At 56.4% G+C, this 27,943-nt stretch overlaps 4 protein-coding genes and 1 long non-coding RNA gene across 10 annotated transcripts in view; 1 reads left to right on the forward strand and 4 right to left on the reverse strand.

Moving 5' to 3' along the window:
- Nucleotides 1–14: 14 nt before the first annotated feature.
- MZB1 (marginal zone B and B1 cell specific protein) lies at nt 15–2,812 on the reverse strand. Its single transcript, XM_002710112.5, has 4 exons — nt 1,742–2,812; nt 907–1,031; nt 477–587; nt 15–361 (listed from the first exon to the last, which is right to left on the reverse strand). Exons 1-4 carry the CDS (start codon nt 1,910–1,912, stop codon nt 205–207), a joined length of 564 nt encoding a protein of 187 aa, XP_002710158.3. The 5' UTR covers nt 1,913–2,812; the 3' UTR covers nt 15–204.
- PROB1 (proline rich basic protein 1) lies at nt 2,580–6,938 on the reverse strand. Its single transcript, XM_002710246.6, has one exon. It carries the CDS (start codon nt 6,847–6,849, stop codon nt 3,808–3,810), a length of 3,042 nt encoding a protein of 1,013 aa, XP_002710292.4. The 5' UTR covers nt 6,850–6,938; the 3' UTR covers nt 2,580–3,807.
- Nucleotides 6,939–6,975: 37 nt separating this feature from the next.
- LOC149126073 (uncharacterized) lies at nt 6,976–15,167 on the forward strand. 3 transcript variants are annotated; one of them, XR_016236183.1, is made up of 4 exons: nt 6,982–7,200; nt 7,665–7,968; nt 12,403–12,782; nt 13,007–15,167. It is a non-coding gene; the product is annotated as an uncharacterized LOC149126073 (long non-coding RNA). The 3 variants fall into 3 exon arrangements; XR_016236184.1 differs by lacking the exons at nt 12,403–12,782; nt 13,007–15,167 and adding an exon at nt 9,002–10,581 and having other exon boundaries at nt 6,976–7,200; XR_016236185.1 differs by lacking the exons at nt 12,403–12,782; nt 13,007–15,167 and adding an exon at nt 9,002–10,581 and having other exon boundaries at nt 7,665–7,818.
- SPATA24 (spermatogenesis associated 24) lies at nt 8,471–15,592 on the reverse strand. 3 transcript variants are annotated; one of them, XR_016236182.1, is made up of 6 exons: nt 15,363–15,591; nt 13,265–13,330; nt 12,975–13,105; nt 12,818–12,888; nt 8,710–8,924; nt 8,471–8,630 (listed from the first exon to the last, which is right to left on the reverse strand). XR_016236182.1 is itself a non-coding variant. In XM_002710247.6 (6 exons), the coding sequence occupies exons 1-6, from the start codon at nt 15,477–15,479 to the stop codon at nt 8,501–8,503; spliced, it is 618 nt and encodes a 205-aa protein (XP_002710293.1). In that variant the 5' UTR covers nt 15,480–15,590; the 3' UTR covers nt 8,471–8,500. The 3 variants fall into 3 exon arrangements, 2 of the variants coding, with proteins under 2 accessions (XP_002710293.1, XP_089192063.1); XM_002710247.6 differs by having other exon boundaries at nt 8,710–8,812; nt 15,363–15,590; XM_089335937.1 differs by lacking the exons at nt 8,471–8,630; nt 8,710–8,924 and adding an exon at nt 12,370–12,698 and having other exon boundaries at nt 15,363–15,592.
- Nucleotides 15,593–22,952: 7,360 nt separating this feature from the next.
- DNAJC18 (DnaJ heat shock protein family (Hsp40) member C18) overlaps nt 22,953–27,943 on the reverse strand; it is a 28,040-nt gene continuing 23,049 nt past the window's right edge. For both annotated transcript variants that reach the window (XM_002710248.6, XM_070076192.2), the window contains exon 8: nt 22,953–26,074. In XM_002710248.6, coding sequence (XP_002710294.3) covers nt 25,950–26,074 — 125 coding nt within the window. In that variant the 3' untranslated portion in view covers nt 22,953–25,949. The remainder of the gene's footprint in view (nt 26,075–27,943) is intronic.

Here is a 27,943-nt window from a genome sequence, read left to right on the forward strand (position 1 = left end):
TTCGCAGAGAGGAGTTAAGGTCACTGGGTTTTATTTGAGTCCAGAGGGGAAGGCCTTGTTTCTTGCCCAGGTCCCAGTGCAATCGCGAGCGTGGGAGGCAGCGCAGGGCAAGGGCTCCCTGCCCTACAGGCCACCTGGCCTGCAGGAAGGGATGCGGGAGATCCGCAGGAGGGCCGATGGCTATTCAGGGGCAAGACAGGAGGACTAGAGCTCTTCCCTTGGGACAGGTGCCTCCTCCGAGCAGGCTCCCTGGGAGCCCCCGCACAGCAGGGCCTCCAGAGTCTCCTGGCCTTGGCGGTGGGCTTCATAGATCCGCTCCTCTCCGAACTCCCCGAGGTACTGCAGACAGGTCTTGGAGAGCCTGGGGGAGCCCAGCAGGCACCTCACAGACTGCCCAGGCCCTGGGAAGAGCCTCTGCCCAGGGGTAGCCAGAGGCTCCAAGGACTCCATCCCATCCCCAGCCACGTCATCATCACCTGTTGGGCCAGGGGCCTCCTCTGATCATCACTTTGATGCTTAACCCTGGCTCCTCGCTAAGCCCTGGGCCAGTGAGACGGTTCACATGGTTCACTTCTTGGACCCCATAGCTGGTGGCAGTGGCAAACAGAGAGGTACAGTGTTAGTGGGAGCCCAGTAGGGAGGGCCGTGTCTCCACAACAAGCTAGGCCCACTGTGCTTTTGCTGAGCTCAGAGAAGGAACGTCCCTGGTCCAAGGTCACACAGTGACTTTGCCGGCAGGACACCTGCTCTCCCCTTGCTCACAGCTCCAGAACCAAGACTCCAGTCAGCCAGCCTTTTCCCTTGGAGCAGAGCCCTGGGTGCATGCGGGGAGAGCAGGAGAGTGGGGGCTCCCACCCCCCTTGCCCTGCCCAAGAGGAGGGAGGCAAGGACCAGATTGGGACTCACTCCTGCCAGTCCTGGGAGCAGCTCCGGTCCAGGACGTCCGTGTACACTGACTCACTCAGCTCCTGCCGCTCCCAGGAATCTCCGGGATGAAGTTTGGCCTCTGCTTTTTCCAGATATTTCCACATCTGGAACAAGGAGGGGCTGGGAGCCAGGGCTACAGGACTGCTGAGCAGTTGGTGGAGGAAGCGGGGAGGAGAGGACAGGAACCCCAGTCTCTGGGGAGAACGGGCAGGCAACGGAGCCCTGCGGCAGGAAGCATCTGTGAGGCAGGCGGTGGGCCCCTCCCTTGGCTCCCCAAAACTGTCACCAGGCCAGTGGAGACCCATGTCCCTGGGATGGGGGGGCAGAAATGCTAAGGTGGTCCCTGGAGCTGGGCACTGGGGCTCCCCCTGCAAGGTACACCTGCCCAGTAGTATTTGCTGTTGAAAACCACAAGAACACAGAGAGGAAAAGCCCAGAGCTCTCTCTTCAAGAGCACACGTCTTCACAAGCCCTGCGCACACCCAGGCACAGAGGTGTGCTCACCAGGTGCATGTGTGAGCTCCGACACACACATGCAGTCAACACATGTGTACCCCAGTCAGCTCTGGGCCGGTCTGGAAAGGGAGGAATCTGAGAACAAGCAGGTGACTGATTCCCTGGGGTTTCAAGACACCGTCCCAGTTCACCCACTCTGTTGGGCAGGCAGGTGGATAAACTGAGGCACGGGGGTTCCAATGAGGTGGGGATGCAGTATCATGGAAGGGTGGGGCTGGGGATTGCCAGTTAGAGGTGGGATCTGAGGTTGAAGGAGGGGTCTGGACAGGTGCAGGGTGGCTGCCATGGGGAGACTCACCTGGTAGGCCACTGCCTTGCAGGCGTCACAGCGCAAGTGAGTGGGCATGTGAGCTGAGTACTTCTCCTCCTCATCCATCTGGGGGGCAGTGGCACTGAGGGAGACCCTGTCCGCGAGGCTCCCTGACACGACCCAGGCTCCCAGCAGCAGCAGTGGCAGTGGCAGCCTCATGGCCTCTGGAGGCAGCTTCGCGGGTGTGGCTGCGGTTGGGCTGCAGGTGTGCGAGTGCTTGAATGCAGTGGGGACCGCTACTGGCCCAGACCAATGGGGAACCGACACCTCACCCCTCTCACCCCCTCCCCCTCTCCCTGGGCCCTGGAGATGCCACGTGTACACTCCCTCTAGCGAGACCCTGTCCCCAGCTCACAGCCCCATTTTGCAGGGAGCAGTGAGGCCAGGGGACGTGCCAGGCTGGGACAAGGATGCGTGGGGGCGACTCCCCCTGCCCCTGTGACCTGGCCGGTGGCAGGCACTGTGCAGAGCACCCTGTGGGAGGAGACGGTTAGCGAAGGTTATCTTTTTTTCTCCTGAGGACACAGAAGCTCAAAGTGGCAAATCCAGAGTCACACAGAGGGGTCCTGCTGAGATCAGCGCCTAAGCCTGACCCTAGTCCTGTGGCCACTCAGCCACCAGCAGGAATGAAGGCGCAGATGTGGTTGCCAGTCTCGGGCTCCCTTTCTAGGGGACAAATTCGCTGAGGCAGGGGACCCACAGTGTGTGGAAGCATACCTGGTCTCTGTCCCTAGCGTCCCCTCCACCCATACGGTACCCAGGCATGGAAGGGCATTGTGGGGCACTAAGAGGCTGCAGCAGGAAATCATAGACCATACACCAGTCATTTCAGCCATCGTGGCTCCGTGGGTCAGCGATTTATTGCACAACAGGATGAGGGTGAGGTGCCCAGGGCTAGCCAAGGGCCCTCCATGCCATCAGGTCCAGAGTCTGGACAAGAAGGGATTAGGAATCACTGCTGTCCTGGTCAGTCTCCAATCCAGGGCAGAGGGACAAGGACTCCAAGGCACCACCCCCTCGCAGGCCTGGAACGAGAACCATGCACCCCCATCCCTGACAGTGCCCTCCCCGGCCTCCTCATGTCACATACCAGTCCAGCAAGACCCAGCCACTGCAGGCTGAGAACTGCACACTGACCACCTCCCCCCTCCGGCTCCTGTGCTCTCAGGGCAACTGGAGCCCGGACGCTGGGTCATGTCCCTTTCCGCCTGTGAGACTGGCCTCTCTGGGCATTACTGCCGTATCACCTGCTGAGACCCCAGCCACCTAGAGGGGTCAGAGGCCCCTCGGGACAACAGCCCAACCTCCCTCCCTCTCCTAAGTCCTTCCTGCTGACTCATTTCATCAGCCTCTACCTGGGGGAGAAGGGCGGAAGCCCCCGCCCTTGGCCCCAGGAGGAGCCAGCCTGGCTTTGGGCTGGCTGAGTGGGGGCTGCCAGCTGGAGGCACAGCCCCTCGGCCCACCTCATGCCCAGTCCTCCCACCCCACATTCCAGCTCCACAGCCCTTCCCTGTTACTTCCTCACTCCATCTCCACCTGCCATCTGCCTGGCTCCTTTCTCAGACCCAGCCTGCCTGGGGGCCTGCACTGGCCGCTTCTCCCGCTTGCCTCCCAAGTCAAAGCTCAGCTCCTCTTGGGAAGAAGAGATGCTAGCCAGAGCCCTTCCCCTGCGTCGCCGCAGTGCCCGACGGCCTGCTCTGTCTCCGCTTGGGCGCGCCGCAGGGAGACAGCTTGCCATCTCTGGGAGCAGCCTTGTGCCCTGCTGCGCCAGGGGAGGCCCGGCACCTCCTCCGGTCGGCTCCTAAGACCCTTCGCTTGTAAGTATTTGCTTGCCTGCATACACACATACACAAACACACCACGCCCTGGGAACGCCTGGGAAAGGGGAACGCCTTGGCAGGGGAGGGGAGGAGTAGGCAGCCACTCCTGAGCTCCATCAGCTCAGGGGTCTTGGATGCCCCCTCTGAAGGCCACTTCCGGTCTGAGGTCTGGTGTGGCAGGGCTTTGGACGCCAGAGCGCCCAAGGCCATCTGCGGGCGGCAGCCCCGTGGGCTTCACAACGGGAACAAGGTGCCCTTGCCTAGCTGGGCTGGCCCCGAGCTGGGGGGCGGGGCGCAGAGGAGCAGCGGCGCGGCGGGGCTGGGGGTCCCGCTCGGTGCCAGGTGGTATAGCCCGTCCAGGAGTCCGGGCTCCGAGGCCCAGGGAAGCTGGGGGCTGCTGAGGGCTGGCGGGCCCGGGGACGGCGGCAGCGAGAAGCCAGGGATAGGCCCGTAGGCGGGCGGATAGAAGCCGGGTCCCACGGCCATCGGGGCGTAGACGTGGCGGGGCGGTGCCGGCGACGACGGCGGCAGCAGCACCTCCACGTACTGCCCGCTCTCGGGGTCGAAGAGCAGCCGTAGCCTCGGCTGCCGCGGAGCCTCCACAACGTAGTAGCGACCGCTCTCCGGGTCCACCAGGACCTTGCCGGGCTGCGCTGCCGCCGGGAGCTTGCGCATCGCCTGAGAGGCGCATTGCAGGGAGCGGTCCGTGGGCGGCGCGGAGGCGGCGCGGGGCTGGCGCGGGGCCATCCTTCCGGCCGGAGCCCGCGCCTCGGGCGGGAGGGGCGCCGGGGCAGCGGCCGCGGGTTCGGGGTCCGCCGGCGGCGTTTCCAGTTTGGGCGCCGCCCCAGGACTCGAGTTGGGGTGCCCCTGAGGGGAGTCGAGGCAGGGCCCCACAGGGGACCGCTGGGGTGAGGTGCGAACGCCCGCTGGAGGGCTGGTCCGACCCCCGCCGTCGGGGACGAGGCGCTGGGCCTCGACGCCCCGGCTCTGTCCGCCGGGACCGCGCACTCGCACCGCCGAGGTTCCTTCCGGCCGACGGCCCAAGGCCAGAGCGCCAGGCAGGCGGATCTCTGTGCGCGCGAAGGGTTTCGCCGTGCTGTTTTCCGCCCGCCGTCGCGGGGCCCCGTTGGGCTGCGGGGCTTCGCGGGGGACCGTGTCGAGGGGCAGCTCTGGGGGCTCATAGGGGTGGGGCACGACCGGCAGAAAGTCCTTGAGAAAAACCGAAGTGTAGTGAGCCGGGGCGGAGGCCCCCAGCGCCTGGAGCTCGTGCGTCTGCGGTGCGGCGCCCTCCTCCGAGCAGGGTCCAGCGGGAGGAGCAGGTGGCGCTGAGGCTGGGCCCGCCGCGGGGAAGCTGGGCGCGTACGTAGTCTTCACTATCTTGCGCACGTCCCGGGGCCGCGGAATGGTCACGCGCGGTCGCTCCAAGGCTGCTTCTCCAGGACTCGAAGCTTCTGGGCGCGCGGCGGCGTCCGGGGTGCCCACGAGATGACCGCGGGACAGTTCGACTGCAGCCACCTCTGGCGACAGCTGACAGCCTGGGAAGCCAAGATCCGGAATCTCCCGCGTGGACCGACTCTGCGCGTCTGGTGGTTCTGGAGTCGCGGGTGCGGATGGCGTGCGCGGCGCGGCCTCCTCACGAGCTTCACCATTCAGAGCTCCGCGTGCAAATCCTGCGGGGGAGTCTTGCCCCGCGGGATCCCATATTTCTTGGGGTGACGGGCTCCACGTCCCTGCAGGACGATCCGGAGCCCCCCGTGGGCATGAGGCCGACGGGGACGGGCTCCTACCCCGCTCCAGGGCGTCCCCGATGGCTGGATGCGCAGCCTCCCAAGGGAAAGGCGCTTCGGGGGACGGGCTCCGTGCTCTGGCACCCCCCTGACTGAGCGGGGAAGGGGCCGGAGGGCTAAGGTTCCTCCTGCTCACCGTTTCCTCGACTGCTGGATTCCGGTTTTCCGTCGCAGAGGATGCTTCGGGGAACGACGGGTTACTCACCCTGCGAATAGTGTGATCCCGCGCGGACAGGCTCGGGGGGGACGGGCAGCGAGGACCCCGCACCGCCCCATTTGGAGCCTGCCACGGAGGGGAGGGGCTTCTGGGCCTCACAGCCCTGCTCGGAACCTCCCAGGGGGCCCTGGACTCGAAAGGCGGACTCCGTGCCCTTGGGACGGTCTGACCCGGAGTCCCCTGGGAGAACCGAGTCTTGGGCCCCTGGTTGCGAACTTCTTGGCTCTTCTCCTCCGACTGCAGGAAGATGCTGGAACTAACGGGGCCGAGTGGCTCGGTCCCGGGCGCGGGCTTGTCGCGCCGAATCGCGCGTTCGCGGAGGCTGGGCCAAGGCCGTGGGGCTCTGGCGGCAGCCGAACTGTCCTGTGCGCGGGGCGGCCGAGACCTGGCCTCCTCCGGGACCACGCGGCTGCTGCGGACCGTTTCTCGAGCCGCAGGTTCTGGGCGCACTGTGGGCCCAAAGGTGGCGCTGCTCGGGGCCGGGGCCGGGGCCGCGGGGCTCAGTTTTCTGGCCAGCGCCGTCTGCACGAGGCTCGCAGCTGCCTGCAGGCGGCCCAGAGACTCATCCAGGGAGCCGGTGCGCAGGAGCAGCCGAGGGCGCGGGGCGCCAGTCGCCTGCGGGGGACTCCGGGGCCGGGCGCGCAGCTCGATCTGACGCTTGGGCACCGTCCGATTCCTGACCGGCGCTGTACGCTCTTCCAGTGCCACCTCTACGCACTCGAACTGCGTCGAGGAGGCAGGACTCGGCCCACGGGGTTGCAGTTCCAGGTAGGTAGCCCAGCGGGCGCCACCGTCGGGGGCCTGCAGCTGTGGGGAGGCCAGGACGGGAGGCGATGGCCGCGGCGGCGAGGGGCTGCTGCAAGCGGGGGCCGTGAGCTGTTGCACCTCACGATCCTCCCCGTCCGAACGGCCAAACAGGGGTCCGGTGCTGAAGATGACTTCCATCTCCCCCGACGGCAGCATGCGCAGCTGGGGCTGGGGTGGCCGCGGGCCGGAGCCCGGGCCTCGCGGGAAACCCGAGCCGGCCCAGGGCTGCTGGCGGCTATTCTGGGCGCTGACGGACAGGCGAGGCTGCGCGCCCGCCCCCTGCCCAGGGGCCACCCAGGGCCAGCTCGCCCTGCCTTCCGCGTCCGGCCCTGAGTCCGGGGGCTCTGGAGAACCCGGGGCCGTGTGGTAGGAGCTTGACGAACCCGAGGAGTCCTGGCGCCGCGCAGGGGCGGGAAGCCGCGGCCGGAGCCGGGGCAGGGCTGGCAGCGCGAGCGCGGTCAGCATGGTGGGGCCGGACGCCGCGCACTGCCTCCCTCGCACAGCCTCCGCAGTGGCGCCGGCACTGTCCCCGCCCCACCCCCACCCCCGCCCGCCCGAGGAGGCCTGGGGTCACAGCGCCTTAAAGCGGCCGCGTCCGCTCCGGGGCCAGCGGCGTGGGCAGCTGGAAGGACCTGAGGCTTGGTCCCAGTCCCACGCACCCCCTCTGCCGAAAGCACCCCCTTGCCGGGCACTGGCACCCCCTCTGCCGAACGCACCCCCTTGCCGGGCACTGGCTGCAGCGCCTGTGGAACGCGGGCGTCAGCTGTCACCAGGCCTGACTTTGGAAACTTTGGTGCCCGAGTCCGCCCACACCAGGTGAGGAGGCTGAGGAGTGGCGCTGTGGCTTGCAGATCAGGGGTGCGAGCCGGGGCACTGTCACCTGCAGCCCACCTCTCCGGTTCTCAGGGCTGGCGTCAGAGCTGTGAGCGCGCACCCGCCCCCTTCCCTGACCCCCTCACACACACCCCTTGGATAGGAGTGTGGCTAGAGAAGCCCCCTGGCTCCACGGTTGTGCTGGGGCCTCAGGGAGGTGCTGTCCTTGGCAGGATCCTTGGCCCTTGGTGAAACCTACTGGAAGTGGCTAGAGTGGAAAGCGCCAGCTTTAATGAGCTGCCGTAACACTCAGAGCGAACCCCAAGCGCTGATGTGGGCTCCCTTGCCAGCCTCTGGCTCCCCCAGGCCCTCACAAGGCCCTCATTCCCTGCCCCCTTAGGGAAGAGGCAACACCACTGTCATTGTCCTCCGATGATGGGCCCACTTGCCCTTAATCTGCTTTCAAGGTCCTGCTGTGACTCAGGCCCCGGCTGCCTCTGGAGCAAGAGCACAGGCCTCTCCGTGCTGCCCCTGGACCTGGCACGTTTGACACCCCTGCAGCAGGGGCCCCTGCCCGGGTGTCACCAGCAGACTCCCAGGCACATTCCGGGGGCTCTGAAGGTATGTCCGTCACCTCTAGCCCTGCCTGGTCCCCTCCACCAGGTCCCAGCCCCTCCCCAGGCTCCGCCCACATTAAGAACAGACCCAGCATGGTCTTGAGGACCGCTGCGCTCCTCAGGAGGTGGAGAAGGCTGCAGATGCGATTCTCAGGTACAGTATTCCTGCCGCACGGTGGCAGGCAGCTGCCCAGATTTGTCGTGCTGGAGCCCGTGGGCTCTGGAGTGCTCAGGGCTGTATGCTGGCACTCCACACAGCCTGGCCCGCCCTGGAGCCAACCTGGGCAGATTTCCCTTGACCAGCGTGCTGGGGAGAGGGGGATGTTCCTGGTGTTACCAGGCTGTTTGCACGGAAGAGATTAAATACCAAAAAGGGGCCAGCCCACCTGCGGCACTCTAGGGGCTACAGCATGGGTTGGAGCCTTGAGCGGCATCTCCTGTGGGGCTCAGGAGTGGTCCGAGGCCTGGCCCCTCCCCAGGCCCTGGTGCATGGGCACTGAGGTCACCAAGGCGGGCAGGCAGGCCGGCAGAAATGCCTGCTGCCTCTTCCCTTGCCCATTCCCTGAAGTGAAGGCCCGGGGGGAGGGGACTCACGGGGACAAGAGGGGCAGGGCCGTGGACTCCCCAGAGCAGAGAAGGCTGAGGTTGGGCATTACTGCCGGAGAATAAGGAAGGCTACCGCCATTTTATTTGTCCCTGAGACGCTGGTGGCTCCGGGCCTGCCGCGTCCCCGATGCTTTCTTATGCTTCTGGTCCAGCACCTGGGCCATGTAGTTCTCCTGCTGCTTCTGGATCCGGAAGTCAGACATATGATTCCTGCAATGGAGCCAGCAGCAGCCAGAGGTCAGGCTCCCGGCTTCCACAAAGAGCCCCCAGTGTGGCCCGGATGCCTCACCTGAAGATCTGTCTCTGCTGGCTGATAACTTGCTGCAACTCCTTAATCTCATTCTCTTTGCCATTAAGTATGTCTTCTTGCTTTATAATGTGAGACTCAATTTCTGTGGGGGAGAGAGGCAGGGAGGAGGGGGTTCCATCCTACAGGCCGCTTCCTGCGTTAAGGCATTCCCTCACAGCACCTTCCAGAACTTTCTCCTCCCACCCAGCGGTCCTCTGTGAATTAACACATTCATGGAAAAAAAAAGGAATTAAAAGGCAAGTTTAATTTTTATTTATTGTTTATTTGAAAGGCAGAGAAACAAAAAGATCTCCTATCCACTGGGTCATTCCTCAAATGCCCACAACAGCCAAGGTAAAGCCAGGAGACCAGAATTCAATCCAGGTCTCCCACGAGAGTGCCAGGGACTCAACCACCTGAGCCCTCACCTGCTGCCTCCCAGGGTGCACGTTATCAGGAAGCTGGAATTGGAAGTGGAGCAGGGACCTCGACCCAGGCACTCCAAGCAAAGACAAGTTTATTTTGACAAAGAATTTTGCAATCCAAGTAGAAAATGACAATGTACTTCCATAAACCTTTGAAGACTTAGACACATGGATTTCAAAAACTTTTCATCACGATAAACACCTTTTCATTCCATTTTCCATGAACTTTTTCAGGTACCCTTGGAGTTGCTAATACCTAGTCCGAATGGGTTTATTATGGAGTCTGGGGGTGGGCAATGTCTGATGACATTAGTGACTTCACAATTCTATTTTGGAACAGGGGATCCTGGTAAGGGCAAAGGTTCCTGGAGAGGTAGGCAGGTCTTTGCAAAGCCAGGGAGATGAAGGCACTCGCTTTGTAGATGTCACCTCCTTGGCGAGACCCTCCTTGATCTAAAAATGACAACCCTTCCCACTACTTTTCCTGCTTTATTTTTCTACCTAACAATGCCATGTATTACACTCATTTCTCTTCTCCCGCGCTAGTGTGTGAGGCCCCCAGGACAGGGGTTTTTGTTTGTTCACTGCATTATCCCTAAAGCCTAAAACAGTACCTGACACACAGTAGATGCAGTGAACAGGATGTCCCCTGGGAGGTTAGGGCCAGTTCAGTCACTCAAGTCCAAGCAGACCTATATGGGCGCCGCAGATGCCCAGCCCTGGGCTGAGGCTTCAGGGATGGCAGTAGAAGGGGTCCTTGCCCTCAAGGAAAGTAAAGTTCCACAACTCAGGAACTCATTGGAGAACAGAACACGGATGTGTTTTAATATAGGTCATGGTGATGGGACAGGATTACTACACTGGGCAGACCTGCTCTCTTCAGGGACAGAGATGGCCCCTCCTCCTTGGGGGGTGGGAGTGGGGAGGACCAATGAGAGTGATGGGCAAAGGCTCCGCAGAGGAAGCACACATGGGATTCAAGGAACAAAACCCCAGGAAGCTGTAGGGATCTGGAGTGCTTCATGGACACAACTGCCCCTCACAGGGCCCTGCAAGATTCTGACCCACACAGGAAAAATATCACAATGTCTTTATTTAAGGGCCTCGCAAGGATGAATGACCTAGGGGCCGGCGCTGTGGCACGGCGGGATAAAGCCACCGCCTGCAATGCAGCATCCCATAGGAGCACTGGTTTGAGTCCCAGCTGTTCCACTGCTGATCCAGCTCCCTGCTACTGGCCTGAGAAAAGCAGTGGAAGATGACCTAAGTGCTTAGGCCCCGTACCCATGTGGAAGACCTGGAAGAGCCTTCTGGCTCCTGACTTCAGCCTGGCTCAGCTCTGGCCACTGTGGCCATCTGGGGAGTGAACCAGCAGATAGATCTCTGTCTCTAAAAAAGGCTCATGGGAAAAATAAATAAATAAATAATACAAAAAGGAAAAAAAAAATCTCTGTCTTTCCTTCTCTGTAACTCTTTCAAAATAAATAAATCTTTTTTAAAAAGGGGGGGGGGGAATGAGTGACCTAGAGTATGAGTACAAACCCTGAAAATGTTGACTGCTGAAGCATTTAAGATTCCGAAGAGATGATCAGGTAAAAAGGTACAACATGGGGGCCAGCCCTGTGGTGCAGCAGGTTTAGTCTCTGCTTACAATGACGAAGGAATCCCATATGGACACTGGTTCGTGTCTTGGTTGCTCCACTTCCGATCCAGCTCCCTGCTAATGCATCTAGGAAAGCAGTGGAGGATGGCCCAGGTGCTTGGGCCCCCACAACCCACATGGGAGACCCTGAAGAAGCTCCTGGCTTCTGGTTTCAGCCTGCCTATGACAATCACTTGGGGGAGTGAACTAGTGGATGGAAGCTCGCTCTCTCCCTGTCTCTCCCTCTCCCTGTAACTCTGCCTTTCAGAATAAATCATTTTTTAAAAGGCATACATGGAAAAGAGGAAAGACAGCGAAGGGGAGAATGGAAATGTGGGCTGGCCGGGCAGCAGGACCAGGACTGCTGACCTCCCCATGGTCGCCCGTTAATCCCAGTCAGCTGCTTGCGCCATTCTTCCGGGCACAGAACTAGAAATGTGTGTGACACTGTTCAGATAAAAGCCTGAGGCACCTGAGGAGGCAATGTTGAGAAAATCCCCTTCAGAAGAATCAAGAACTATGTAGTGATGTTGTCGGGGGTTGGAGAGCACAGGCCAGGGTGAGGTTCAAACCACCAGACTGGCTCTGGTGGGGGATAGGGGCTCAGGACATTCCAGGGGGAGCCAGCCAGGCCCTCTCCCCACAGCACACACACTCCCCAACAAGTCCTGGCTGATTTATAGAAGCAAATGCCCTGGAGGAAGGATGTCTCTGGTTTCAGCAGGAAAGAAAACCCCAGGTTCTTAGAGAAGCCGGGGATGCCTGAGAGAGGGAAGCTGCAGCCTTGACCCTGGAGGCACTGACCAGCTCTTGGGCCCCAGGAGGCTCTTGCAGAAGCCACTGGTCAGACACCTACGAGGCCTATCTGCCCACCCGGCCAGCTCGAGGTGTGAGCCTGGCTGTGGATGTTCAGCCCAGCAGTTAAGACGCCCGTGCCCCGCGTGAGGATGGGGGTTTGGTTACTGGCTCTGGCTCCTGGTTCCAGCTTTCTGCTGATGCAGACATGCAGAAGGCAGTGGTAATGGCTCAAGATGCTGGGTCCCAGCCACCCATGAGGGAGACCTGGACTGTGTTCCTGGCTCCCAGCTTTGGCTCTGGCTCAACCCAGCTGCTGTGGGCATTTGGGGACTAAACTAGCAGATGGGATCTCGTTCCCTTTCTCTGTATGGGTGTGTCTCTGTCTCTCAAATAAATAAAAATAAATTAAAAAAAAAAAGAAAAAAAGCCTGTTGGCATCTTACCAGTGAAAGCCTTGCCTGGAGGACAGAGAAAGGAAGCAGCTTAAACCTCTGGGGTTCTGGTTCTGGTTCTGGTCGCTAAGCTACAGAGATGGGCTGTGGCACAGGCCACAGAGGGTGCGGCAGCAATCCACAGCTGCTTGTTTGGCCTGGCAAGTGTAGCTGGCATTCCAAGAAAAGCAAGGGGTCCCCAAGGTCTAGGGACATGGTGTAGCTGTCTCAAAGTGCCTACCACCCTGGCACTCCAGGCCAAGAGGTGGGCCACGCGCATCTGAGCGGAAACTGGCGGCCCACAACACATTTTCAAAAATTTTAAACTCAGCTGCCCACACTAAAAAGTCAGAAAAGCCTCCAGTAAGACGTGGTTTCCAAATTCTTATTTTTAAAGAAAGGCCTGGTACTCCTGGACCCCACTGCCGCAGGCGACAGGGCGCACTCCACACACCAGCACCGGCCCCGCTCCCCCTGCGCCCACCGTGCCTGCCGCAAGTGCACGCTCTCTAACACCCATCAGAGGTGGGAAGACAAAAGGTGGACTAAGAAGGTTGTATGTTTCGAGAAAAATGGGAGCGAGCCCGTTCCTTTATGGCCGTGAAGAATACCGGACGCCGACTGCTTCCCTCATTTCCGTGGCCTGCCTGGTCCCTGAAGGCCTTTTCGAAGGTGTGGCCCGCCTTGGCCTGCCTGTATCCTCAGCCGGGGACAGAAGTTGGGGTGAAACCCTGCCCTTGACACAGGCGCTGGGCTGTTAGGGAAGAGCCCGTGGAGGTACGTTTGGGGGGGGGCACAGGCCTCCCGCCTACCATTGCACTTGGTGATGAGCTGGTCCTTCTTGCTGCACTCCTGCAGAACTCTGTGCTTGACACTGGAGAGCCTGCAGGCAGCGGAGGGGAGGAGAGGGTGGGCGGGGTGCGGGCGGCCAGGCCCTCGGCCCCCACAGCCTCCCTGAGGCTCACTCACGCCTTTTCAAAGGCCATCTTCTCCTTCTCCAGCTGCTTGGACAGCACCTCTACCTCTCCGAGGGCAAACTGCAACTTCTCCTCTTCCTTGGCCAGGAGGACCTTGGTCTTGGCGTGGGCAGCTTTCTCTTCCTGCAAGGGCAGCAGCAGTTACCTTATCATCCCAAGCCATCGTGGATCTCCCAGGCGCCCTGGACCGCCCCCTCATCAGAGAGGCACGCGGCCTCACTGCTGCCTAACCACGGGATCCTGGGAAACAGGCGTAGCAGGAGCTGCCCAGGCCGTACTCACCACCAGCTTCTTCTCCACTGCCTGGAACTCTTCTTTACTGACAAAGTTTTCATCCTGGAGTACAATCTGCAACAGAGCCTGGCTCAGGGACGGCCTGGGACTGGGTAGTGGGGCTGCCCTCCAGGGACCAGGACAAACCATGGGCTCCTAGGAGGGGACTGGCACTCCACTCCACTGAGGCTCTGCGCCAGCCTCATGGAGGAGAGCCCAGAGGCAGCCATTCTACCACACAGGTGCTGTACTGGAGAAGCACAGGGCCTGCGGCGCCCAGAGGAGCCCCTGACCCAGCCCGGGAAGAGGCAGGACTGCTTCCAGAGGTGCCATCAGTCCTGAGATCTGACTGCCAAGTAGGATGGGGCAGAAGAAGGGCAGAGCGGCAAGTGTCCAGACAGTGGGAACTCAGACGCCAAGGCCAGTCCCCAGCGGAAAGGTGTGGGGACCTAGGATGCATACAGTGTTGTGTTATGACGTTAGGGCAGCAAACACTGCATGTCCCTCTCCTGTCACCCACACCGACTTCCAGAAGGGAAGAAACTGTCTAAGAATCACTGGAGTGAAACATAGAAGTGAACCAGGCCGGCGCCACGGCTCACTAGGCTAATCCTCCGCCTTGCGGCGCCAGCATACCGGGTTCTAGTCCCGGTCGGGGCGCCGGATTCTGTCCTGGTTGCCCCTCTTCCAGGCCAGCTCTCTGCTGTGGCCAGGGAGTGCAGTAGAGGATGGCCCAAGTGCTTGGGCCCTGCACCTCATGGGAGACCAGGATAAGTAGCTGGCTCCTGCCTTCGGATCAGCGCGGTGCGCCAGCCGCAGTGGCCATTGGAGGGTGAACCAATGGCAAAGAAAGACCTTTCTCTCTCTCTCTCTCTCTCACTGTCCACTCTGCCTGTCAAAAAAAAAAAAAAAAAAAAAAACAAAAACCGGTTGCCCCTCTTCCAGGCCAGCTCTCTGCTGTGGCCCGGGAGTGCAGTGGAGGATGGCCCAAGTACTTGGGCCCTGCACCCCATGGGAGACCAGGATAAGTACCTGGCTCCTGCCATCGGATCAGCGCAGTGCGCCGGCCATGGCGGCCATTGGAGGGTGAACCAACGGCAAAAAGGAAGACCTTTCTCTCTGTCTCTCTCTCTCACTGTCCACTCTGCCTGTCAAAAAAAAAAAAAAAAAAAAAAAAAAAAGAAGTGAACCAGATTTATTTCTGAAGTGGAAAGGCATCTCAACCTTCTTATCAAGGCAAAACAAGAAACCCAGCAAAACCATGAACTTTGGAGGGCCAGGATTTTATCAGGCCTGGAGAGGTAACCTGTGGCTTCAACACCTTGCACCCATCAGCCAGGGCCTCACTGAGAAGGTAAAAGCAAGAGAAATGCAGGCCCTCAAGGTGGCAGGGGCCAAATCCAAGCTCGCTGTGCTCGGCCTGACACTGCATTTGGCTCTGGAACAGGCAACTGAGTTTCTCGCCAGCAAGTGAGGTCCTTAGAAATTCAGTGAAGTCATTTTTATGAACAACGGGGAAATGCAGGCCCTTCAACAACCAGAGAGCGCAGAACATTGCTTGATTATACTTAAAATTCCTGGTAAGGAGCCTGTGTGCCACTGGTTAGGGCTCTCCTTGGGTGTCCACAGCCCCTGTCAAAGTGCTAGATGCAGTCATGGCTGCTCCGGTTCCGATCCAGCTTCTGCTGATGTGCCTGGGAAGCAGCAGGTGATGGCTCAGGTGCTTGGGTCCCTGCCACCCACCTGGGTGACCCAGAGACCCAGAGGGAGTTCCTGGCGCCTGGCTTCAGCCTGGCCCAGCCTCGCTGTTGTGGGCATTTAGGGAATGAATCAGCGAATGGAAAACCTCTCTCTCCCTCTCTTTCTCTGTCGCTGAACCTTTCAAATAAATAAAATTAAAAAAAAAAAAAAATCCCTGGTAAATATTCAGGAAGGCCCCGCCCCGTTTGGCTCCATCTCCACCAGCAACTTAGCTGAGCCCGGCTTCCCGATGACGCCATTGTTAATGTTCCCTAACCACGCCCCTTGAATCGAGGCTGCACCTGGCCCCGCCCCCACCGGCGAGACATCCATTCCGGCCTCTCCCTGAGCGCTCCTGAGTGCGTACCACATTCCTCAGCTGGTGGATCAGTTCCTCCTGAGATTCAATCACGTCCCGCAGCTGGTCGAAGGCGAGACACACAGACCCTGAGCCCCCCTGCGACCACCCGAGGGGCGTCGCCATCTTTCGCCCCCGCCTGCTCGTTGGAAATGGCTGCCCCTGGGCGCCTCGCGGCCGTCGCCCGCCAATGAGAATGCGACGCCACAGAGCACCCTGGCAACCGGGGGCGGTGACTTCCCTTGGTAGCAGGGACGGGGGCCCACCTTTTAAAGGAGCCGCCTGGGGCGGGGAAGCCTCAAACAACGCTTAGGAACTGACGTTTGTAGGGAATTTGTGTGTCTTCTGTTTCCCACGCAGTCCTGAGGAGCAGGCAGGGCCTGGCTTGTACTTCCTTTAAGTGTGTGTGAGGTGGCAACACGGGGCCCTCGCCTTCTCCAGGGCCTGTGAAACTGCATGACCCGGAAACAAAAGGCGGCTCAGGCAGCTCGAGCACCCGGAACTTTACGAGCCTCTTTCTGGTCCCCAGCCCCCTAGTTCCCTCCTAGCGTGGCCCTCCAGCCTCCTGGTACCCACTTAGTACTGAGGGGCCCGAAGCTGAAGCAAGGAAGATGGAAGAACGGCTTTCAGATTTGAGCCCTCATGCTCGGGGCCAGCCTCTAGGCAGCTGCCGGTGTGGGACCGTGTGGAAGAGGTTTTGCCGCAGTCCCTACCGAAGGCTTTTTTTTGTTTGTTTGGTTTTTGGAAACCCAAATAAGATGAAGTTCGGTGGAACTCAGAACCAACATACATTGTGTGTTCAGTATTTCACGGCCCTCTTCAGTTTTGACTATCTCATGTGATCCTCGGAATAACGCTGTGAAGTATTCTATTATCTCTGGGTTTTTTTTTTTTTTTTTTTTTTTTACAGGCAGAGTGGAGAGTGGACAGAGAGAGAGAGAGAGAGAGAGAGAAAGGTCTTCCTTTGCCATTGGTTCACCCTCCAATGGCCACCGCGGCCGGCGCACCGCACTGATCCGATGGCAGGAGCCAGGTACTTATCCTGGTCTCCCATGGGGTGCAGGGCCCAAGCACTTGGGCCATCCTCCACTGCACTCCCTGGCCACGGCAGAGAGCTGGCCTGGAATAGGGGCAACCGGGACAGAATCCGGCGCCCCGACTGGGACTAGAACCCGGTGTGCCGGCGCCACTAGGTGGAGGATTAGCCTATTGAGCTGCAGCAGGGGCCTCTATTATCCCATTCTACAGATGAGGAAAGACAGGCTCTGTGAGATGAGTAATTTGCCCAAGGCCCAAGGTGTGGGGACCTAGGATGCATACAGTGTTGTGTTATGATGTTAGGGCAGCAAACACTGCATGTCCCTCTCCTGTCACCCACACCGACTTCCAGAAGGGAAGAAACTAAGAATCACTGGAGTGAAACATAGAAGTGAACCAGGCCGGCGCCACACTAGTAAACTGTGGGTACAACAGGGTTCTGACACAGGCAGTTTCACTCCAGGGTCTCTCTGTGTGTGCATTCGGATTTCTTTATTTGAAAGGGAGAGTTAAGGAGAGGAGTGAGAGGCACCCACTGTTTCACTCCCCTAAATTCGCCCTGGAGTCTTTTTTTTTTTTTTTTTTTTTTTGACAGGCAGGAGTGGACAGTGAGAGAGAGAGACAGAGAGAAAGATCTTCCTTTTGCCGTTGTTTCACCCTCCAATGGCCGCCGCGGCCGGCGTGCTGCGGCCAGCGCACCGCGCTGATCCGATGGCAGAAGCCAGGTGCTTCTCCTGGTCTCCCATGGGGTGCAGGGCCCAAGCACCTGGGCCATCCTCCACTGCACTCCCTGGCCACAGCAGAGAGCTGGCCTGGAAGAGGGACAACCGGGACAGAATCCGGCGCCCCGACCGGGACTAGAACCCGGGGTGCCGGCGCCGCTAGGCGGAGGATTAGCCTAGTGAGCCGTGGCGCCGGCCTTTTTTTTTTTTTTTTTTTTAAGAGTTGTTTGAAAGGCAAAGTTACAGAAAGGCAGAGGCACAGAGAGAGAGAGAAATCTTCCCCAGATGGCTTCAATAGCCGGAGCTGTGCCAATCCGAATCAGAATCCAGGAGCTTGGGTCTCTCTCTTTTTTTTTTTTTTTTTTTTTTTTTTTTTTTTTTTTTTTTTTGACAGGCAGAGTTAGACAGTGAGAGAGAGAGACAGAGAGAAAGGTCTTCCTCCCGTTGGGTCACCCCCCAGCTGGCCGCTATGGCTGGCGCACCACGCTGATCCGAAGCCAGGAGCCAGGTGCTTCCTCCTGGTCTCCCATGCGGGTGCAGGGCCCAAGGACCTGGGCTATCCTCCTGCACTCCTGCCATAGCAGAGAGCTGGACTGGAAGAGGAGCAACCAGGACAGAATCCGGTGCCCCAACTGGGACTAGAACCCAGGGTGCCGGCACTGCAGGCGGTGGGTTAGCCTAGTGAGCCGCAGCGCCAGCCTTGGGTCATCTTCTACGGCTTTCCCAGGCCACAGCAGAAAGCTGGATTGGAAGTGGAGCAGCCAGCGCCCATATGGGATTCTGGCACTGCAGGCATCAACTTTACCTGCTATGCCATGGCACTGAACCGGAGTCCATGTTCTTAACCATGATACTGTGCTGCAATTTTTGTTGAGCATAATGGATAAAATGATAAATTTGGTACTACCAAGCAGGAAATGACTATTAAATGAAATTTGGGGAAAAGAAATGTCATCAGTGACCAGGAAGCGAAGCTGAAAGTTGAGGTAAGCTGCCCAGGCTACTCTCTAAAGTTCTGTGGGGGATTTTTGGGCTGGATGTGTGGCCTGGCGAATGTGACCATCCCTGCGGATGTCTCAGTGGCAGCCCTTGTTCTGGATTTTCTGTTGCTGCTTTTAATCTCAGGTCCTTGGCGGCAAGGGCATCCTGTTGACCTCTCTCAAAGAACCTGAGACAGCTCAGTTCAATAGAATATGCAGTACTAGAAATGTCCCACAGCTGCCCTGTCCAACATGGCATCCACTAAGCCACATGTGGCTATTCCAGGCTTGAAATGTGACTCATGTGACTGAGAAATTGCTTTTTACACTTTTTAAAAAAGTGATTATTTCCAATTTACTTTTAAATGGCCACCTGGGACTAGTGGCTACTAAAATAAAAAGGATAGGGTTTGAAGGTAAAAGAGTTTCATCTGTTGATGGATTGATGAGGGGGTCTCAGATTAGCACTCGCAGGAACTATGGTCCTCAGTGAGGGGGTTTTAAGGAGGCGGTAAAGGGGGCTGGGCTACTGAGTCAGTTCCTCAAGCTGGTTGTGGGTCTGAAAACCCTGTTTCGGATGCCAATGGTATTCCTCGGGAAGCGGCTTGACAGCTGGACTTCATCTTGGGGAGAAAACAGTAGGATATTCGGCACACTAAGCAGCTGCAAAATGTTATTTGGCTGGGATCGGAAAAAGGGAAAGTACTGTGTCGTCCCCTTTTGCAATGAACTGAAACCTCCGGGCACGCTGGCCATGGAGGGCCAGGTTACTTTTGCAACTTAAGCTGGCTTTCCCAAGGCCGGTTTCTGGAATTCACAAGCAAGCGTTGTTTTTCTGTTTGCACAGACGTTTTTTTCAGTCCCAGGCTCAGTAATTTGCTTTTGTTCACGGACTTGAAAAGAGAAGAGGTATTGGTGCGGTTACAGGCCACGAGGGTGCCGTGTAGATGGCATGCCTTGCACGGAGCCCTCTCGTCTGCCAGGCGTGAATGTTGAATCAGCCTGGACAAAGCCACACATTCCTCTGGAGCAGTGATCCCCGAGCCCTCTCAATGAGCTGTGTTCCTTCCCCAGGGTCTTTCAGGAGGTACTGATGGCTGTCGCTTGCCATTCGCTAATTCTCTCTCTCTCTCTCTCTCTCTCTCTCTCTCTCTCTCTCTCTCTTTAATTTTGTTTATTTGAGAGGCAGAGTTACAGATAGAGGGAGAGGCAGAGGCAGAGAGAGAGGTCTTCCATCTGCTAGTTCACTCCCCAAATGGCTGCCAACAGTGGGAGCTGGGCTGATTCGAAGCCCAGGAGCTTCTTCTGGGTCTCCCACATGGGTGCGGGGGGCCCAAGGACTTGAGTAATCTTCTATTGCTTTCTCAGGCTGTAGCAGGGAGCTGGATCACCAGAGGAGCAGCCAGTACAGGAACTGGCACTCACAGGGGATGCTGGTGCTGCAGAGGGAAGCTTAGCCTACTCTGTCACAGTGCCAGCCCTGCCATTCACTGTTAACCAGCCTGGGTGGGATCAGGCACTCCTTCGTGTGTTTTTTTTTTTTTTTTTTTTTTTTTTTTTTTTTTTTGACAGGCAGAGTGGACAGTGAGAGAGAGAGAGACAGAGAGAAAGGTCTTCCTTTGCCGTTGGTTCACCCTCCAATGGCCGCCGCGGCTGGCGCGCTGCGGCCGGCGCACTGCGCTGATCTGATGGCAGGAGCCAGGAGCCAGGTGCTTTTTCCTGGTCTCCCATGGGGTGCAGGGCCCAAGCACCTGGGCCATCCTCCACTGCACTCCCTGGCCACAGCAGAGAGCTGGCCTGGAAGAGGGGCAACAGGGACAGAATCCGGCGCCCCGACCGGAACTAGAACCCGGTGTGCTGGCGCCGCTAGGCGGAGGATTAGCCTAGTGAGCCGCGGCGCCGGCCCCCTTCATGTGTTTGAAACAAAATCTTGGAGACCAGTAGGCTCCAGAACTAGTTCCTTGGAGATGAGTGGTTGGGAGCAAGAGCGATCCCTGGATCCAGATGTGCACCTGCATGCCAGCATCAACATGACGGAGGTCTCTCTGATTGGGGCCCACCACAGACTCCTACTCATGATGTCCACATGTCCTCAGTGAACCTTAGGATAACATGACATCACAAAGTGGTCTGTGGTCCTGCCCAGGAAGGGCTGTCTTCCTGCACAAGTGTGTCATCCTAGTTGATGTGGTTATCTATTGGTTGTATAACAAGCCACCCACAATTAAAAAAAAAAGATTAATTTATTTGAAAGACAGAGTTACATATACAGAGAGAGAGAGAGAGAGAGAGAGACCTTCCATCCACTGGTTCACTCTCCCAAATGACTGCAATGACTGGGGCTGGCCAGGCCAAAGCCAGGAGCCGGTAGCTTCTCCCAAGTCTCCCATAGAGGCGACAGGGGCCCAAGTACTTGGGCCATCTTCTGCTGCCTTCCCAGGAGCATTAGCAGAGAGCTGGGTCAGAAGTGGAGTAGCAGGGACGTGAACTGGCCCTCATATGGGGTGCTTGCGTCACAAGTGGTAGCTGAAGCTGCCGCACCGCAGTGCCACCCCTTTGCTCATGAATCCGCATGTTGGGCAGGATTCTGTGGCGCTGGCTCGTCTCTGCTCCGTGTATTATCTGCAGGGAGCATTCTACAGAGGGTTAGAAGCTCTACTTCAATATGGCTCACAAACATGACTGGCAAGTTCGTGCCATCAGCTGGGAGCTCAGCTAGGTGTGGGGAGCAATCCGGACTGGACTGAGTTACTGGAATTAAGACTTATTCTATGCATCTGCTCTCCCACAATATGGCACTGGGAGAGAAGTAAACAGCTTCCGCACAGCTGCCTCCAGTTCAACCAATAAACTGTAGGACTTGCTCCTGATTGGAGAGCAGCGTACTCGGCGTGTGGGCAGCCGAGTTGGGATTGGCAGAGGAGGACTATAAAGGAGGAGAGAGACGGCATGCACCAGGAACATCTATGGGGAACACCTAAGGGGAACATCTAGCTGAAGGAACACCCGTGCAGCCCCCGAGAAAGCCGGCCGGCGGTGTGCCGCTCCCCTGCGGAAGTGGGGAATGTGGCCAGGGGGAACTGCCCTTCCACGGAGGTGGAAGGGATAGTAGCCAACCCGGGAAGAACCAGCAGCAAACCCGGGGAGGGCCGAGCAGACGAAAAGAACAGCGCAGGGTCCTGTGTCGTTCCTCCATGAAGAGGGGGAGCGACATAATGGTGCCGTGACTCGGATAGGAAGCCTAGGCAGGGCTTAGTATTGTTCCTCCACGAAGAGGGGGAGCGACAGCTAGGTCTTGGTTTTTCTCTATAGGATGCATGGGCTTTCTCATAGCATAGTGGCTGGGTTTAAGTGGAAGCATTCAAACGGACAGGAAGTGGAAGATGCCAGTGTCTTAACACTGGGGCCTGTTTACAGGCCTGATTGTCATTTCTGCTGTATCCTTTGGCCAAGGAATCACAGACCTCCACCTTAATGGTAATAAAATCATTTTGCTCCATTTCTAGAGTGAATCCTATGACAGATGGCATGTCACTCCCTTTAAGGCTCATCTCAGAAAAACCAGACTGAGGGAATCAGACAATAATCAAATAAACACCCAAGTAAATCCAAAATTATGTCATCATTCAAATAATATTATAGATATGACAAGTACTAAGAAAGAGATGAATGTGAGTAATTTAAAGGGCGATGTGGCCTAGTCTGGGCTAAGCTGCTGTGAAGGGGAAAGCTTCTGTGAAGATGTGATGTGTGAGCTGAAACCCTAATATCTTCATAGATAGATAGCTGAGAGGTACTTAGCAAAGAGGGGAGGGGCAGGTGAGTGAGACAGGGTTCTTTTTTTATATTTTTATTTTTATTTATTTTTTTGACAGGCAGAGTGGACAGTGAGAGAGAGAGAGAGACAGATAGAAAGGTCTTCCCTAGCCGTTGGTTCACCCCTCAATGGCCGCTGCGGCTGGCGTACCACACTGATCCGATGGCAGGAGCCAGGTGCTTCTCCTGGTCTCCCATGGGGTGCAGGGCCCAAGCACCTGGGCCATCCTCCACTGCCTTCCCGGGCCACAGCAGAGAGCTGGCCTGGAAGAGGGGCAACCGGGACAGAATCCGGCGCCCCGACCGGGACTAGAACCCGGTGTGCCGGCGCCGCAAGGCGGAGGATTAGCCTAATGAGCCGCGGCGCCGGCCTGTGATTGCATTACAAGTCTCCATCAGATTGCTTCCACTCCCCTCAGGATGCCTTCCCTTTGGTAGGGATTTGCAGGATCTCAGCTTCACTGGGGCGCATTGTCTAAAGCCTAGCTTCCCTACTGGATGTCTACTCCAGAGTCTCACCTGTTCCATGGGCCCTATCCCAAAAGCTCAGCCCGCCTGGACATAGTAAGTTATCAATATTTGGTGAATGCAATCTCATGCCACCTTTTTCTCCAAATGAAATGCAAGGTATCATGACCAGTTGGGGTCATGTAAATTATGTATGTATATACCTGCCTCCCAGCCCCATGTATTAGATTTTTAAGTCAAGACTTTCCTAAATATGGGCCATGAGGAACAAAGCCAGCAAGGAAATGGGATGACACCTGATTTTCTGATGCTAAGCGCAGGTCTGATCTGTGGCTCGACTATGATATGCTGTGGCGGCTGTTATTTGATGGAAATTATGGCATTGGTAATGCTACTAGTGCTATCTACAAATGCAAATGATTGCAAACACAAATAACTCCACTGATAGATGAGGGAAGAGCAGAGCAGAGTACAACTGCCTTGCTAGAAAGACGTGGTTTCAAGGGAGTCAAGGACGTGTGGTGCCCCAGGATGCCACAAAGGTGAAGGAACACAGGAAAACAGGAAAGCCATTCTTTTTCTATAAAATCATTTAATGTTTTTCTTTGCTAAAATACACTCAATCCAGAATGCAATGGGTCAGGGGACCAGAGTTTTTGGGATTCTTATGCCACCATCAGTGTCATCCCTGACTCTGGTCACAGAACATTCACATCTTTAATTTTCAATACTGATGCAATGTAAATAATGGGACCCACATCTAGCATGTGGGTATATAGTTCCTTGGTGGTCACTGCACAAGGAGTCAACAATGCAGGCTCAAAAAAATAAGACGTACAGTAACTTGACCCTTTCCAAAAATAAATATATTAGGATCCTAAGCTTATACCTTAAATGAGTCCAAAATAAATAGAAATTAAGTGCTATCCCCTGTGAGAAGTGCATGCAGAGAAAAGAAACTTGCACACGTGGTCGGGTGTAACAGAAACCTGCTGGAATCCCAGCAGTGTGCCTCCTCACAAAGCCAGTCCTGAGTGTGGGGAGGAAAACGAGGGTAGCACATAGTGTGGCCAGGCTGCTGCCTCCCATGTTCCAGTGCGTTGGGAGTTTGCCGTAATTCTTAAGTCTCCAACAGGAAGCATGGCAATGACACTTTCTTACTGGTCACTTCTCCCAAGTCGTGAGGTCGGGAGCTGATCAAGAAAGCCCGGACACCTCCAGGCTTCAGCAGAGGCACTGCAGAGTTGCTGTCCTGGGACCCGGGTTGCCTCACACCGCAGAGTTCTCCATGAGGAGAGGGACTCCATCCTCCTCTCTGTGCGCTTGCTCATGTGGTGCGGAGAGCAACTTCGGTTTCTGCTCGGGCTTCAGGCCCTATTTCTTAGCCTGCTCCCATCACACAACTCCGATCTGCAGTCATGCTCAAAGGAACAGTCTACAGCTATGGCCAAGTTCCAACCGCAAGAATAAGCCTTCCCTAAAGAAGTTATCTACTGCAGGACACCTTTCAAAGGATGGAAGTAGGAGGCAAAAGTTGATTTTACCACCATGTGGACAGTGCATCTAAAACAAAACCAAGGACGTGAAGCAATGTTCTGGATAGTACCAAATAGATTAAACTACCCTTTAACCAAAAGCAAATACAGTTCACTTGAGAAAAACTGTGGGTGATAGATAACAGTACCATTAGTGCCATAAAAACAGACAACTCTATGACATTGAATGGAATTAGTATCACCTCTGTTTAGTGTTGTCACACCTAATTACAACACATCGCTGCCAGGAATGCAAAAAGGTGTGACTTCCCCATTCATGGGCATCTAGAGTAGGATCTCCCAACCTGTCCAGTTTGATGACGGCCCATCCTGTAGCAGAGGCTGGGGCTGGTTAGAGGACAGTTTTGACTTCTGTTGTGTAGGAAACAACCTTCCATGAGCCTGTGTGACCCATGGACACATTTTAAAGTGCAAATTCCCTGTCACCTAGAGAGAGTGTCAGGGAGGCCCTGTGAAGCCAGGCGGCCCCTGTGCAATACCCACGTGTTGAATGAAGCTAGACGCTGTGGTCTAAACCACAGCTATGCATCCAAAAGGAGGAACTCTCCTTTGGGAGTCAATTTTCATGTAGACTCTTCCTCCAGCAGGAACTTGTCTCCCAACCTGACGACAACATGGAGTGTCAACCATGGCCATTCCTGATCCTTCCGTGTTCAGAGATGCAGCACGCTGTGGGCAGCCCAGACCTGCAGGGAGGCCGGAGTCACACGGCTCAGCAGTGGGAAGAGCTGCCTGTCCCCGAGGAAGCGCTGCTCTTGTGTACAGAGTGCTGCTTCCTAAAGGCCAGCAGGGACATTTTCCTGAGGGACAGAGGGCTGCCACAGCAAGGGTGCGGAGCAGGCCAGGGGACAGAGGCATCCCTGGGAGATGCTGCTTGGCCAGTCCGCTAGAATCACCTGGGAAAGGAGGACGATCTTACACAGTCTCCATCTAGTAACCAGACTACAATCCAGTTCTGCCACTACACAGGTCAGCCATTCTTCCTTTCTGGGCCCATGTTCTCGTTCATGAACACGGAGATAACGCATCAACCTCACAGAGCTGTAAATACTAAATGAACAAACAGCAACTCCAGTTATGAACTAAAGAGCACAAGATGATTGCTGGGTCATGGTGGACCCCACAGCCGCAGATGCCTCTGTGTGTCTGCCTCTCGCTAGGCTTCAGCAAGCAGCCTGGCTGGCTGGTAACAACACTGTTACCTCTGGGGGGGTGTAGAGGTGCAGCTCAAGGGTGACGACACCACATGATGAGATCAAAGGGAATGACAAAACAGAACATTCTACCATGGCCTGGGCAACCTGCACTGAGGAACTGAGAGGCGGTCTCACCTTTCACCCTCACCCACAGCCCCGCCTCCTGTTGCGGCACTGTCCATTGCACTGTTTCACAGCTCAATAGTTTTTCATTTCTAGAGCTTCTGCCAGAGAGAGGGTGAGGATCTAAAAGAACCTCAAACCCGCAGTTTGTTAATGGTACTAAGTGAGCAGATGTTGGGACAGGAGAAACTACTGGCTGTAGAAGTTTCTCCATGTTCCCCTTAGAAAACCGACTTGAGGAGGAAGCAGTTGGGAAGGCTGGACTGGGGGACAGAATGACTTTGATGAAGGGAAAGGAATAATGCTTGGTAGACGTTGTCAGTGACTCCTAGTAAGTGGCTTGGGCCAAGCCTAGGAAAGCCTGGGTTCTGAGACCTCAGTAAACTTATTTTAAACAAAGACCATATGGCTCTGCTCTGGGAAGCCCTGAGCTGCACTCACAGAGCAGGGGGACTGAATCGAATGCTTGGCCATTGGTTTAACCTGGCCAAACCATTCCTTGGGCCCGGAGCCAATGCCAGGAAGGGTTCTGTGGTGACACATCTGGCTCTAGGCTGAAGCTCCTGCAACTCTGCCCAACAAAGTTAGCTAATAGTAAACTGTTCACCATTTCCTAATTTTGTATTATAAAATGGGATTAGGAACATAAATGGTAACAAGTAACAAAACCCCAGCCCTGCGTAAGCGCATCATCTTCTCAGCCTCCTCTGCGTAGGCCGATAAGTTTGGAAAGTTTTTCACAGTTTTCAAGTTTCAGCGACTCTGCTTTCTGTTTCAGTCGTTCATCTCTGTATAATCCCGCCAAGTTCGTCAGCTCCGACTCTGAAACACAGAAGAGGGAACCCACTTACTAAGAGACTTGAGCTCCTTTGTTGCATCCCCATACTTCTGGAATCAAAGCTCCTTTTACTTTCTTTAGTGCTTTTTCTTTCAATTAATATAAGAAACGTTTACTCATTTAGTCAAGAAACATGTACTGGGCACTTTGCCAGGGCTGAGGATGAAAGGCCGCCTGTGATCCTGCTGTCCCAGCGTCTGCGCTCTGCTATCAGCGTGCTGGACATAGTTCTTATCAACCAAGCATTTGGTGGCAAGCTTGGGAAAGCTGCATGTGTGCAGTAAGAGGAGACGGTTTCACAGCCTTCTTACCGACGGCATCCAGACAGCAGTGGGGGGAGCAATGGAGGCCAGTTGCCTCTTCCTGTCACCTGAAACAAAGACAGCTGCTTTGTCTGTCCCCTGCATTGCTGGCGCACGGCTCACACATGCTACGTGACACATGGCCTAGCTTGGTGGCTGTGCTTCCACACAAGGCCAGGATGCTGGCGGCTTTCTTCCTTCCCTCGGCACCTGTGGGGTCCCCAACTCAAAGCCCAGAGGCAGCTGGGCTCTTTGAAAAGTGAAATCATCCAGATCTGGTGACCTTTGTCTCCTTGACTAAATGAATTTCATTTTCTCTTCATGGTGGAGAAGGTCGTTCTATTTTTACCAGAATACTCATATCATCTCGGCTGCATTTCCTGACTCGATGGTGGTTTGGCTGCCTCTAGTTTCCATCCTTTTGTAAGGTTTTCGAGCTGTGCTCTGGGAGAAGTGCCTGAAAAGCACCTTCAGAGGCGTGCTGTGAATTAACAGGGCGACTGCTTGGATGGCGTGGGAGGATTCTCAGAGCCCCAGCCAGCAGGCAGCTACTCTGTGTATGGGACCAGCTTTGTGAAAATGCTATTTTTGAAATATGCCTATCCATTCTTGATCACCTTGCTGAAAGATTTTGTTTTTCATGGTGGAAAAAGAGGCAGGTGTCTGATTAATCAGCAAACTGCCTGGAAGCAGGAATTAATAGTTAGCCCAGGGGAACAATGGCTATCCATTTCTATCAACACAAAGTACCCTCTGGCATTTCAGCTCACAATGCTCACAATGCTTCTATTTACAAATAGGGCGCAGAGTGCAGATCAAGAACAGGACTCCAGGGTGAGGGGCGGATGTGTGTGGCAACCCTCCCTTTACGGTGGGCTGCGAAGCCTGGGCATTAGCCCAGCAGTTGCTTAGTGAGCAGCAGGTCTCCCTGGCTCCAGGACAATGTGCTGCACCCCCTGGCGAGAGGGCCTGCCGTGCCTGCCGGTCAGAGCTTGCCTTGGCACAGTCACTCTTGCAGGTGATGGGCTCTGTGGCGCACCCAAATGAAAGCTCTCTGCTCCCACGTCCTGCCCAGGGCTGGGCAGTGACTCCACTTCTCCGGCTTCACTGGCATGATAAGAGAGTGCTACAAGAGGCTTCCACAAGAGCCCTCCATGCCTGGCCCTCTGGGGTCACAGCGACACCAGTAGCTGGGACAGGTTCTGTGGCTTTGCCTCTCTTGAAATCATTTCCATAGGTTTTTCTGATCACTGACCTTTTCTAAATGCCTCACTCCCTGGAAGCATCTTCCAAAAAACATTAAGGACTGGTGACTCTCCCTGCTGTCTCCATGCAGACCACTGCACCAAGCTGATGGAAGATAACCAATTGCCCACGTGTGAATGCTTCTCCCAGAACGGCACGTTGCTTTTCATAAAGCTTGCTGAAACCAGGCCAGAGACCCCGCTCCACACAAGGACCTTGCACAACGTCAGTTTTTCAGGCACTGAGTCCCAAAGCCCCACACCCATGCTTAGAAAGAAGCTTCTCTCCAAACTGCCCTTCAGTGAG

This window comes from Oryctolagus cuniculus, chromosome 6 (genome assembly GCF_051225735.1).
Source record: "Oryctolagus cuniculus isolate XC-2025 breed Fujian yellow rabbit chromosome 6, ASM5122573v1, whole genome shotgun sequence".
In the NCBI taxonomy this organism is placed as follows: domain Eukaryota; kingdom Metazoa; phylum Chordata; class Mammalia; order Lagomorpha; family Leporidae; genus Oryctolagus; species Oryctolagus cuniculus.